Genomic DNA, 14,161 nt, shown 5'->3' with positions numbered 1-14,161 from the left:
ATTGTGTTGGGTAGTATGGACATTTTGATGATGTGGATTCTACCAATCCATGAACACGGTATGTTCTTCCATCTGTATATGTCTTCCTCTATCTCTTTTTTCAGTATCCTGTAGTTTTCCACTTATAGGTCTTTTACCTCCTTAGTTAAATTTATTCATAGGTATCTTAATTTTTTTGGTGCAATTGTAAATGGGATTGCTTTTTTAGTCTCTCTTTCTCTAAGTTTGCTGTTGGTGTATGGAAATGCCATAGATTTCTTGGCATTAATTTTGTATCCTGATACATTGCTGAATTTATTTATTAAGTCTAATAATTTTTGATGGAGTCTTTAGGATTTTCTATGTACAGTATCATGTCATCTGCAAATAAGGAGAGTTTTACTTCTTCTTTTCTAATTTGGATGCCTTTTATTTCTTCTTCTTGTCTGATCGCAATGGCTAGTACTTCCAGTACTATGTTGAACAGGAATGGTGAGAGTGAGCATCCCTTTTTTGTTCCTGTTCTTAGGGGAAATGGTTTTAGTTTTTGCCCATTGAGTATGATGTTGGCTGTGGGATTGTCATATATGGGTTTTTTAAAAATATATATTTTATTGATTTTTTGCAGAGAGAAAGATAGAGGGATAGAGAGTTAGAAACATTGATGAGAGAGAAACATTGATCAGCTGCCTCCTGCGCACCTCCTAGTGGGGATGTGCCTGCAACCAAGGTACATGCCCTTGACTGGAATCGAACCTGGGACCTTTCAGTCTGCAGGCCGATGCTCTATCCACTGAGCCAAACCAGTTAGGGCCATATATGCCTTTTATTATGTTGAGGTATGATCCTTCTATTCCCACCTTGCTGAGAGTTTTTATCAAGGAAGTGTGTTGGATTGTGTCAAATGCTTTCTCTGTGTCAATTGATATGACTATGTGATTTTTATCTCTCAATTTGTTTATGTGATGTATCATGTTTATTGATTTGTGGATATTGTACCATCCTTGCATCCCTGGGATAAATCCTACTTGATCATGGTATGATCTTTCTGATGTACTGCTGGATCTGATTTGGTAGAATTTTGTTGAGTATTTTGGCATACATGTTCATGAGGGATATTGGCCTATAATTCTCTTTCATTGTGTTATCTTTATCTGGTTTTGGTATTTTTTTTTATTTCTTCTTCTTCTTCTTCTTCTTCTTCTTCTTCTTCTTCTTCTTCTTCTTCTTCTTCTTCTTCCTCTTCTTCTTTTCTTCTTTTTTTTTTGGACATTTGAGTTTTCCTCAGAAATAGAAAGAAGTGTTGGGTGTCCCATTCCACCTCCCCCACCAGCCAAATAAGTCCTTGTAGCCAAGGCATTTCTGTTGCCTCTGAAATCTTGAAATAAATATAGAAACAGCATCAAGTGTTCATGTTGAGTGATGGCACAGAGTGGCCCCAGAACCAGCCAGGCGAGTGGCACTGTGTCTGGACAGTCTCAAGATGTTGTGGAGAATGAGGGCTTGTTGTGGTTGGTCATGAGCCGGTGAGGGGGGTGACACCTGGGTGGCTGCAGGAAGGGCAACCTACAATTTATCCAGGAAGTTGTCCAGAGCTGGGATGCCTTCCTTTAGGCCTTTGCGCTTACGTGTCTTGGCCACCACCTGGCTGGGGCAGCTGGTGTTGTTAAAGGGGTCTCCAGGCAGGATCTGCCAGTGGTCAAACACACACTGCAGAAAAGCCTGGCCACCTGTGTTGGATCTCAGATCGGCAGTGAAGCCAAAGGACTCATTGACAGGCAGGTAGGCCTTCACAACAAACATGGGGGTGCCAGCCACCTGGGTCTCTTCAAAGACATGGCCCTGCTTCCTGTTCTGGACTCCGTAGATGCCACCAACCACTTGCTCTGAACCAGCCGTGAGCAAACTATGGCCCGCGGGACGGATCCAGCCCGTTCGGCTATTCTATCTGGCCCGCGGAGCCTAAAGAGCGGAGGGTTCTCTTGCTCTCCCCTCCGCTCCTTTACTTTGAATTTATGTTAGTTCACACAAACACTCCATCCATGCTTTTGTTCCTGCCCTCCGGTCCAGTTTAAGAACTCATTGTGGCCCTCGAGTCAAAAAGTTTGCCCACCCCTGCTCTGGACACTGGATTTCCACAAGGTAGATGGGCTCCATGAGTCAGGGCTGGGCAGTTAGCATGCTGGTGTAGAGGCAGCGCCGGCCTGTAGGGATGATCTGGCCACCCCCTCGGTGGATAACATCAGCATGCAGTGTTACATCATGGACATCAAAGCGTACACCGCGCATGTTCTCCTCACACAGTGCCCCCTCTTTTGTGGCCCACTGGAAGCCAGCCACTACGCTGTCCTTGATCTCGTTGAGATACTGCACACCCTTGGTGATGTCAGTAAGGATATTGGGCCCAGTGCCGTCAAGCCCAAAGCACCAGATCTTGCGTGCCTCAGCCACATCCCACTCATACTTCTCAGCCAGGTATCGGGCCTGCTGCTTGAGCTCCTGGTGGACAGACACTTCACCCTTGTCAATGTCCTCGGCCAGGCCATCAGGAAAGGGCTGTGCCTTCATGTACAGTCGATTGTGCTTATTGGGAGACTTGGACAGACAGCACATTCGACTCCTCGCTAACTGTCTCATGATAGGAGACAACAGAATCGGATTTCTTGATGGGAATGCAGACGTGGTCCTCCTCCAGGTCTTTCAGGCAGATCTACAGGTGCAGCTCACCAGTCCCAGCAATGATGTGCTCCCCCGACTCCTCAATGATACACTGCACAACAGGGTCTGACTTGGCCAGCCGCTTTAAGCCCTCCACCAGCTTGGGCAGGTCAGCCGGGTTTTGGGCCTCCACAGCAACCCTGACGACGGGGCTCACGCTGAAATTCATCACCCACATGTTGTGGGTGTGCTCAAAGGTGGTGATGGTGCCTGTTTTCACAAGGAACTGATCCACACCCACCAAGCCCACAATGTTCCCGCAAGCCACGTCCTTGATGGGCTCCACATAACGGCGCATCATCAAGATTGTCCTCTGGATCGGCTTCAGGTACAGGTCTTCGTTCTTCCCTGGTGTGTAGTTAGGACTCATGATCCTGACCTTCAGGCCAGTGGACACCAGCCCTGAGAAGACTCGACCAAAGGCATAGAACTGGCCTTTGTCAGAGGTCGGCACCATTTTGGAAATGTACATCATAAGGGTTCCTTTGGGGTCACAGCTTTTAATGCCCATGGCTGCCTCATCGTCAGGGGGGCCCTCATGCAGGAGCTCACAGCGGTACTTCTGAACTGTCACGGGGAAGGGCAGATGGATGGTGATGATCTGCAGCAGGGCATCGCCAGCGGGCAACCAGCAGTGCATCACAGTCTTCAGAAGTGGTTTGCCTTCTTTATCCTTATCTTCACTGTCCAACTTGATGTCCAGTTTTTCAATCAATTTTGCTGTCTCCTCTTTCTTGAAATTCATGATAGCATCAAATACCTTGAAGATGGGGTCCTGGATAAGCTGGCAGAATGTCCGTGGCAGCTTCTTGCCATCAGGGCTTTTGGCGGACTTGCTGAATTTACCATTGGCTGGATCAAAGTACCAGTCACCCCACAGCTTCTTCATCATGTCCTCTACTTTCTTGGCCCGCTCAGCAGGCCCAAGCTGGCCCTCACCCTTGGAGGCAAATTTGGCCACATACATCTCTGCAAACTGCTTCAGAGTGAAGGCCCAACCATGGAGACCAGACCCGAAGCCAACAGTCCCCAGGACAGGGTCAATCATGATGTTGCCCATGGGGCCGCTCTCGCCCTCTCCATAGGTGGAGATGATGACATTGATGTTCTCCACAATGCGCTGGAAAGTCTGATAGAGCTCCTCAGGCTCCAGCTGCAGCTCAAGAAGAGCCCAGTCCATCTTGTTCATAATCAGCACAGGCTTGATGCGCTCTGTAATGGCCTGCCTCAGCACTGTCTCTGTCTGCACACACACGCCAGACACACAGTCCATGACCACCAAGGCACCCTCGGTGACACGGAGGGCAGCTGTCACTTCTGAAGAAAAGTCCACGTGCCCAGGAGAGTCAATGAGATTGATAAGGAAACCAGAACTATCCTTTCTCTGCTTGATGAAGTTCAAGTCATTCTCTGAAAGCTCGTAGAAGAGGGAGATGGCCATCGACTTGATGGTGATGCAACGCTCCTGCTCATCCTTCCGGGTGTCAGTGAAGTGGGTCTCCCCAGCCCGGGCAGAGGCGATGATACCAGCCTTACACACCAGGGAGTCCGTCAGCGTGGATTTGCCATGGTCCACGTGAGCGATCACGGACATGTTCCATATATTGGCCTTCTTGTCCTTGATGGCCCGGATCTGATCTACTGTGAAGTTCACCATGGTGGCAGATGGCGGTGGATTCTCCCAGGTAGATCCGAGATAAGGGAATGGGCCCGCGGAGCCGAAAGAGCGGAGGGTTCTCTTGCTCTCCCCTCCACTCCTTTACTTTGAATTTATATTAGTTCACACAAACACTCCATCCATGCTTTTGTTCCGGCCCTCCGGTCCAGTTTAAGAACCCATTGTGGCCCTCGAGTCAAAAAGTTTGCCTACCCCTTGCCCTGACCGGTTTGGCTCAGTGGATAGAGCATCGGCCTGTGGACTGAAGGGTCCCAGGTTCGATTCCGGTCAGGGGCATGTACCTGGGTTTCGGGCACATACCCAGTAGGGGGCGTGCAGGAGGCAGCTGATCAATGTCTCTCTCTCATCGATGTTTCTGACTCTCTATCCCTCTCTCTTCCTCTCTGTAAAAAAAATCAATAAAATATTTGTTTAAAAAAAAAAAGTTTGCCCACCCCTGTATTAGGGTGATGCTGCCTTCATAGAATGAGCTTGAAAGTGTTCCTTCCTCTTGAATTTTTTGGAATAGTCTGAGGAAGATAGGTTTTAGTTCTTCCTTGAATGTTTGCTAAAACTACCCTGTGAAGCCATCTGTCCCCGGGCTTTTGTTTGCTGGAAGCTTTTTGATGACTGCTTCAATTTCTTCCAGGCCTGCAGGGAAGGGCACTTGGGGGGGACCCAGTTTAGGCTTGGTGGGATTGGGCCTAAACGGGCAGTCGGACATCCCTCGAGGGGTACCAGATTGGAGAGGGTGCAGGCTGGGCTGAGGGACACCTCCCTCTCCCGTGCACAAATTTCATGCACCGGGCCTCTAGCATAATAATAAAAAAAATAAAAGTGAAGTGTCATTCCTTTGGCTGGCTTAAGATCCCAGTCTTCTGTACTGTCTTTAGGCCAGTCCCTTTGGACTCTCAGGGACTATTTAGATTTTTTTTAATCCTTTGTGCCATTCAGGGTGGGATCTGGGTGTGGCTGTATTGGTTGCCTGGAAACTGGAGGGAGGGTCTATCTCTTCAGGACAAAATGGCTGCCCAGGTCCCGGGCTGAGGTATGACTCAGCACCAGACTTGCTACCACTTCTCCTGGATCCCCTACTCTCCCCAGACTCCAGGAGTCCGCACCTTCTCCCTCACCTCAGCCACGGGTGTCTGTATCCGAAAGGTCCTATGAACTAGGTTCAGTAAAGAAAGGCTCAGGCCACAGAGAGGGGAAAGTCTGGGCCTCTGCATAGGCGTGCGCCTCTCCTGCTGTACGGTTTGGCCAGCCCTTCAGGCTGCACCTTCTGGCTTCAGCCTTTTGTGACTGTGGACCCAGATCTAGAACCCCTGTGGTCCAGCAGTCCTGTGCCCTTCTTTCCACAGTCAGACGCTGTGCCTGTCCCAGGGACTGGCTTGGTGCTGTGTGGATTCCCTCTGACCCTCTGGGCTCAGAGGTCTGGCAGACTCTCCTGCCCAGATCCTCGATTTTACCTTTTTCCAGGGATCCTATGCTCTTCCCGGCTGCAAACTGTCTCACCCACTGAGTCTCCTTTGCTAATTCAGGTTGGATGTTATTCGTTTCAGCTGTTCATTCTATCTGCTCCGGGACAAGGCTCAGGACATGTCTGTCTATTCCACTGCCATTTTGTCTCTCTCCTAATTAATTTATTTTTAAACCTTTATTGTTGGAAGTATTACATAGGTCCTCCTTTTCCCCCCCATTAACCACTTCCAGCCTGCTGCCATACCCCCACCCCCCAGGCCCTCACCACCTCATTGTCTGTGTCCACAGGTATACATATATGCATACAAGTTCATTGGTTGATCTCTTCCCATCCACCCTCCCCTGCCTTCCTGCTGAGGTTCAACAGTCTGTTCTATGCTTCTATGTCTCTGGGCCTATTTTTGTCCATCAATTTATTTGGTTCATTAGATTCCACATGAGTGAGATCATGTGATACCTATCTTTTTCTGACTAACTTATTTCACTTAGCATAATACTGTCCAGGTCCATCCATACTGTTGCAAATGGTAAGAGTTCTTTCTTTTTTGTTGCTGCATAGTATTCCATTGTGTAAATGTACCACAGTTTTTTTGTCCACTCATTAGCTGATGGGGACTTAGGCTGTTTCCAAATTTTAGCTATTGTAAATTGTGCTGCTATGAATATAGAAGTACATATATTCTTTCTGATGAATGTTTTGGGTTTCTTAGAATATATTCCTAGAAGTGGGATTACTGGGTCAAATGGGAGTTCCATTTTTAATGTTTTGAGGAAATTCCATACCGTTTTCCATATTAGCGGTACCAGTCTGCATTCCCACCATCAGTGTAGTAGGGTCCCCTTTTTTCCACAACCTTGCCAACACTTGTCATTTGTTGATTTGTTGATGATAGCTATTCTGACAGGTGAGTTGAAGATAATTGATCTACCATCTGTGTCACTGGAACATGTGCTCATCTGTCCATGACTTATATTTTACCAGTCCACTTGAAGAGAGTATAGATTTGCACTGTCCAAAAAAGTAGCCATTAGTTAAATGCAGGTAATGAACATTTGAAACATTGCTAATTTAAGTTGAGATCTTCTATATATGTAAATTATACATGGGATTTTAAAGGCTTAATATGAGAATAAAAGAATGTAATAATATCTAATAACTAATTTTAAATATATCTGTTGACATGTTAATATTTTGGATATATTGGGTTAAATAAGTTGTATTATTAAAATTAATTTTACCTGATATTTTGCCTTTTTAATGAACTACTAGAAAATTTAAAATTACATATAAAACTCATTTCCACTGGACAGTGCTAGTACATACTGTTAGTCACAGTCATTCTCCTAGGTATCAATTTGCAAGAAGAAGGGCAGTTCATGTGAGATCATGTGACTTTAAAAAATTACTGGTTGGTATTTTCTTTTTATTTTCTTTATTCATTTTTAAATTTTTTTATTGTTTAAAGTATTACATGTAGTAGTACATATATCTCCTTTTTTCCCCCATTGACCTTCCCCCAGGCTCCCCTAACCCCTGTCGCATGCCCTCATCTCACACCCACAGTGTCTTGTGTTCATTTGTTGTGCTTATATGCATGCATACAAGTCCTTTGGTTGATCTTTTCACCCTCCTCCCCAACACTCCCCTGCCTTCCCGCTGTAATTTGACAGTCTGTTCGGTGCTTTACTGACTCTGTATCTATCTTTTGGTTCTTCAGGTTATAATGTTCTTTATTTTCCATAAATGAGTAGATCATGTGGTATTTTTCTTTCATTGCCTGGCTTATTTAACTTAACATAATGCTCTCCAGGTGCATCCATGCTGCTGCAACTGGTAAGAATTCCTTCCTTTTATAGCAGCGTTGTATTCCATTGTGTAGATGTACCATAGTTTTCTAATCCACTCATCTGCTGATGGGCACTTAGGCTGTTTCCAAATCTTAGCTATGGTGAATTGTGCTGCTATGAACATGGGGGTGCATATATCCTTTCTGATTGGTGTTTCTAGCTTCTTGGGATATATTCCTTGAAGTGGGATCACTGGGTCAAATTGGAGCTCCAATTTTAGTTTTTTGAAGAAACTCAATACTGTTCTCCACAATGGCTGCACCAGTCTGCATTCCCACCAGCAGTGCACAAGGGTTCCTTTTTCTCTGCATCCTTGCCAGCACTTGTCATTTGTTGATTTGTTGATGATTGCCATTCTGACAGGTGTGAGATGGTACCGCGTTGTCGTTTTGATTTGCATCTCTCAGATAATTAGTGACTTTGAGCATGTTTTCATATGTCTCTTGGCCTTTCTTCTGTCTTCTTTCAAAAATATTCTATTTAGGTACGTTGCCCATTTTTTATTGGATCATTTATCTTCCTTTTATTAAGTTGTATAAGTTCCCTGTAGATGTTGGAGATTAAACCTTTATCAGTGATAACATTTGCAAATATGTTCTCCCATACAGTGGGTTTTCTTGGTGTTTTGTTCATGGATTCTTTTGCTGTACAAAAGCTTTTCATTTTGATGTAGTCACATTTGTTTATTTTCTGTTTAGTTTCCATTGCCCTAGGAGTGGTATCGGTGAAGAAATTGCTTCGGCATATGTCTGAGATTTTTCTGCCTGTGGATTCCTCTAGTATTTGTATGGTTTGGTGTCTTATGTTTAAGTCCTTTATCCATTTTGAATTTATTTTTGTGTATAGTGTAAGTTGGTGGTCTAGTTTCATCTTTTTGCATGTATCTGTCCAATTTTCCCAACACCATTTATTGAAGAGACTGTCTTGACTCCATTGTATGTTCAGGCCTCTTTTTGTCAGATATTAATTGAGGATAGTGGTTTGGGTCAATATCTAGGTTCTCTATTCTATTCCACTGGTCTATATGTCTGTTCTTGTGCCAGTACCAGGCTGCTTTGAGAACAGTGGCTTTGTAATACAGCTTGAAATCTGGTATTGAGATCCCACCTACTTTGTTCTTCTTTCTCAGGATTGCTGCAGCTCTTTGGGGTCTTTTTTTTTTCCAGATGAATTTTTGGAGAGTTCTTTCTAGGTCTGTGAAATATGCCGTTAGTATTTTATTTTATTTTTATTTTTTTTAAATATATTTTATTGATTTTTTACAGAGAGGAAGGAAGAGGGATAGATAGTCAGAAACATCGATGAGAGAGAAACATCGATCAGCTGCCTCCTGCACACCTCCCACTGGGGATGTGCCCGCAACCAAGTTACATGCCCTTGACCGGAATCGAACCTGGGACCTTTCAGTCCGCAGGCCGATGCTCCATCCACTGAGCCAAACCGGTTTTGGCTATGCCGTTAGTATTTTAATGGGGAGTGCATTGAATGTATTGATTGCTTTGGGTAGTATGGACATTTTAATGATGTTGATTCTACCAATCCATGAACTTGGTATGTTCTTTCATCTGTTTATATCTTTCTCTATGTCTTTTTTCAGTGTCCTTTACTTTCCCGCGTAAAAGTCTTTTATCTCCTTAGTTAAGTTTATTCCTAGGTATCTTAATTTTTTTGGTGCAATTGTAAATTTTAGTCTCTCTTTCTGTAAGTTCACTATTGGTGTATAGAAATGCCATAGATTTCTTGGCGTTAATTTTGTATCCTGCTACATTGCCGAATTCACTTAGTAAGTCTATTAGTTTTTTTGATGGAGTCTTTAGGGTATTTTATGTACAATATCATGTCATCTGTGAAGAGGGACAGTTTTACTTCTTCTTTACCAATTTGGATGCCTTTCATTTCTTCTTCTTGTCTAATCGCAATGGCTATTACTTTCAGTACTACCGTATGTCGAACAGGAATGGTGAGAGTGGGCATCCTTGTCTTGTTCCTATTCTTAGGGGAAATGGTTTTAGTTTTTGCCCATTGAGTATGATGTTGGCTGTGGGTTTATCATATATAGCTTTTATTATGTTGAGGTATGATCCTTCTATTCCCACCCTGCTGAGAGTTTTTATCAAGAAAGGGTGTTGGATTTGCCAAATGCTTTTTCTGTATTAATTGATATGACTATGAGGTTTTTATCTCTCAATTAGTTTATGTGATGTATTATGTTTATTGAGTTGTGGATATTGTGCCATCCATGCCTCCCTGGGATAAATCCTACTTGGATTTATCTGACGTACTGCTGGATCCGATTTGCTAGAATTTTGTTGAGTATTTTGGCATACATGTTCATGAGGGATATTGGCCTGTAATTCTCTTTCATTGTGTTGTCTTTATCTGGTTTTGGTTTTAGGGTGATGCTGGCTTCATAGAAGAAGCTTTGAAGTGTTCCTTCCTCTTGAAGTTTTTGAAATAGTCTGAGGAGGATAGATTTTAGTTCTTCCTTGAATGTTTGGTAAAACTCCCCTGTGAAGCCATCTGGCCCCTGGCTTTTGCTTGCTGCAAGCTTTTGATGACTGCTTCAATTTCTTCCATCGCTATTGGCCATTGAGATTTTTAGATTCTTCCTGATTGAGTTGTGGAAGGTTGTATTTTTCTAGGAATATGTCCATTTCCTCCAGGTTGTCCAGATTGTTGGAATAGAGCTGTTCATAGTATTTTTTAACAATCCTTTGTATTTATGTGGGGTCTGTTGTTATTTCTCCTCTTTCATTTCTGATTTTGTTTATTTGGGTCCTCTCTCTTTGCTTCTTGGTGAGCCTGACTAGAGGTTCATCAATCTTGTTTATCCTTTCAAAGAACCAGCTCTTTGTTTCATTGATCTTTTCTATTGTTTTTTGTTTGTTTGTTTGTTTGTTTGTTTGTTTGTATTTGGTCTCTATGTCGTTTATCTCCACTCTGATCTTTATTATTTTCTTCCTTCTGCTTACAAGGGGCTTTTCTTGTTCCTCTCTTTCTAACTCTTTGAGTTGCAGGATTAGGTAATTTATTACTGTTGTTTCTTATTTTTTGCAGTAGGCTTGTAGAGCTATGAACTTCCCTCTCAAGACTGCTTTCACTGTGTCCCATAGATTTTGGATTGTTGTGTTTTCATTATCATTTGTTGCCACGATGTTTTTTATTTCTTCTTTCATCTCTCTGGTAACCCAGTCATGGTTTAATAGCATGCTATTTATTCTCCAGGTGTTTGATTTTTTTGGATTGGTTTTATTGTAGTTGATTTCCAGTTTTATGCCACTGTGATCTGAGATGATTGTTATGATTTCTATCTTCTTGAATTTGAAGAGACTTTGCCTGTGACCCAATATATGGTCTATCTTTGGAAATGACCCATGAGAACTTGAGAAGAATGTATATTCTGTGGCTTTAGGGTGAAATGTTCTGAAGATGTCAATTAATTCCATCTGGTCTAGTGAGTCATTTAGGATTGATGTTTCTTTGCTGATTTTTTGTTTAGAGGATTTGTCCAATGGTGATAGTGGGGTATTAAAGTCTCCTACTATGATTGCATTGCTGTCAATCTCTCCCTTGATATCCTCCAGGAGTTTTTTTATGTATTTGAGTGCTCCTGTATTGGGTGCATATATGTTTACCAGAGTTATTCCTTCTTGTTTGATTGCTCCCTTTAGTATTATGAAGTGGCCTTCCTTACCTCTTTTTATGTCCTTCACTTTGAGGTCAAATTTGTCAGATATAGGAATTGCTACCCCAGCTTTTTTTTTTTTTTTTTTTTTTTTTTTCATTTCCATTCGCCTGAAAAACTTTTTTCCATCCCTTCACCCTCAGTCTATGTGCGTCTTCTTTTCTGAGTTGGGTTTCTTGTAGACAGCAGATATATGGGTCATGTTTTCTTATCCAATCCATTACCCTATGCCTTTTGATTGGGGCATTTAATCCATTTATATTTAAAGTTATTATTAATAGCCCTAGCCGCTTTGGCTCAGTGGATAGAGCATCGGCTTGCGGACTGAAAGGTCCCAGGTTCGATTCCGGTCAAGGGCATGTACCTTGGTTGCGGGCACATCCCCAGTAGGAGGTGTGCAGAAGGCAGCTGATCGATGTTTCTCTCTCATCGATGTTTCTACCTCTCTATCCCTCTCCCTTCCTCTCTGTAAAAAAGCAATAAAATATATATTTTTTTCAAGTTATTATTGATAGGTACTTGTTTGTCACCAATTTTATTCTTTATCCCTGTGTTCCTTTTTCGCTTCCTATTTCTTTTTCTTTTCTTTTCTTTTTTTTTTTTTTCAACAGATCCTTTAGCATTTCTTGCATTGCTGGTTTGGTGGTAATAAACTCTCTTAGTCCTTTCTTGTCTGTGAAGTTCTGAATTCACCTTCAATTTTGATTGATAGCCTTGCTGGGTACAGTATTCTTGGATTCAGACCCTTCTTTTGCATGACTTTGTATATTTCATTCCATTCCCTTCTGGCCTGATGGGTTTCTTTTGAGAAATCAGCCGCTAGTCTGATGGAGGTTCCTTTGTAGGTAACTTTCTGTCTCTCTGGCTCCTTTTAAGATTCTTACTTTGTCGTTGGTTTTTTCCAATTTAATTATAATGTGCCTTGGCATCTGTCTTTTGGGGTTCATTTTGCTTGGGACTCTATGAGCTTCTTGGATTTGTGTGGGTTTTTTCTTCCCTATATCAGGGAAGTTTTCTGTCATTATTTATTCAAACAGGTTTTCCATTCCTTGATCAGTTTCCTCTCCTTCTGGAACCCCTATTATGCGGATGTTGTTTTGTTTCGTGTTGTCCCAAAGTTCCCTTAGGCTCTCCTCCTGCTTTTTAATTTTTTTTTCTAGAAGCTGCTGAACTTGGGTATTTTTTCCTACCTTGTCTTCTAGCTCACTGATGTGGTCCTCTGCTTCTTCTAGTCTACTCTTGATGCTTTCTATTGAGTTCTTTATAGCAGCGATGTCATTTTTCATTTCCTCTTGTTTCTTACACATATTGTTGAATTTGTCTTCCATTCTTTTCGTCCACCTTATGACCATTTCTCTGAATTCTTTCTCTAACAGGTTGCTTGCCTCCATTTTGTTTACTTCCTTTTCTGCTGATGCCTCCTTTTCTTTCATATGCTGCCTGTTTCTTTGTCTCCCCATAATCTCTCTTCTCTGGGTGTCTGGCTATGTAGTTCTCTCTCCTGCGTTGACTTAAAGGCCCAAAATACAACACAACCAGGTACAAAGCACAATTCACTGTACAGAAATGCATTTACAATATTAATAAGTCCAAATACAGGTTACCACTAGAGGAAGGTGAATTAGAGGATAGCAGAGAAAGAAGAAGAGAAAAAAAAGGAATGAAAATTGGGAAACGGAAAAAAAAGTAATAGAGAAAAGAGAGAGAATAAGAAAGAAGAGGGGAACAAACTATATATGGGGGGAGAACTCCAATAGAACAGTCACTAATCCCAACAAATGCCAGCAACAAGTACCTGGAAATAATGCAAACTACAAATGACAACTAATATCAAGTGAGGCGAGGGAAAACAGAAGCAAAAAACAAACAAACAAAAAAACTAAAAAACAGAAAGAATAAGCAAAACAATCTCACTAACAAGCATAAAAAAAATCAATATAATCAACAATCAAGCAAACAACAACAAAAGGATAGAGAGGGAAAAAAATTTTTAGATAGTGAAGAAAGAGAAGAGAGAGGTGTTTATGGACATGGAGCAGTGGATTGGTAATTAGATATATAAGTAGGGTGAAATTTTAACAGGGGTAAAAAGAAGGAATAGGGAAATCTAAAGCAGGGATAGGGTAAGAGAAACAGGACAACAAAAGGGGAAAAGTGAGGAAGAGAGTGTTGACATAAAGGTAAAGTTGAGATAGAGTAAAATGATGCTAAAGGAAAGATGAAAATAGAATGTAGAACACTAATTCCAAAGTAAAATAAAGAGAGAATAAAATGATATTTTTTTAATAAAAGTAAAATAGTAGTAGTAATAATACTGATTGAAAATAAAAATATAATAATTAAAAAGGTAAAATCAAGTGAGAAAAAAATAAAAAAATTAGTTTCTTAAGTAAAAGATTAAAACAATAAAAAAATAAAAATAAAAATATGCAGTAGTGAAGGTTATTCACTTCCTCTACTGTTCTGTTTGGCAAGCCTGTTTCCTAGTCAGGACGGTATTGCAGTTCCCTGCTTTCCATTGCTCCTCAGTGTTGTAAGCCAGTCCTGATTTTTAAGCAGGCAGTGTGTCTTAATTTCTTGTATTCCTTTATTTGTGTTTACACAAGAGTCAATTTGTGATTCAACCCCTGTGTGGCAGTGTTTCTGGATTGACTTCCATGTCTATAGGTCCTCTCTAGCTAGTGTTTAGATTTTGTTTTCCCTGTGGCACTTAATACCAACTTGTGGGAGTGGGTTGCCCCAGAGCTGGTTCTCTGATGGTTATTCCCCACTCTGGTCCCCAGGTTCCAGAA

At 42.0% G+C, this 14,161-nt stretch overlaps 1 protein-coding gene across 1 annotated transcript; it reads right to left on the bottom strand.

The window, feature by feature from the left end:
- Positions 1 to 1,545: 1,545 nt before the first annotated feature.
- Positions 1,546 to 4,354, bottom strand: LOC308239827 (elongation factor 2-like; the record flags this gene model as incomplete). Its single annotated transcript, XM_080652679.1, is given in 5 exon segments — positions 1,546 to 1,885; positions 2,093 to 2,139; positions 2,143 to 2,587; positions 2,589 to 2,689; positions 2,693 to 4,354. Coding segments are annotated over 5 exon segments (2,595 nt in total).
- Positions 4,355 to 14,161: the final 9,807 nt, after the last annotated feature.

Source organism: Plecotus auritus (genome assembly GCF_963455305.1).
Source record: "Plecotus auritus genome assembly, chromosome: X".
Taxonomy (NCBI): Eukaryota; Metazoa; Chordata; class Mammalia; order Chiroptera; family Vespertilionidae; genus Plecotus; species Plecotus auritus.
Note: the sequence above shows the minus strand (reverse complement) of the source record. Positions and strands in the feature narration are given on the sequence as shown.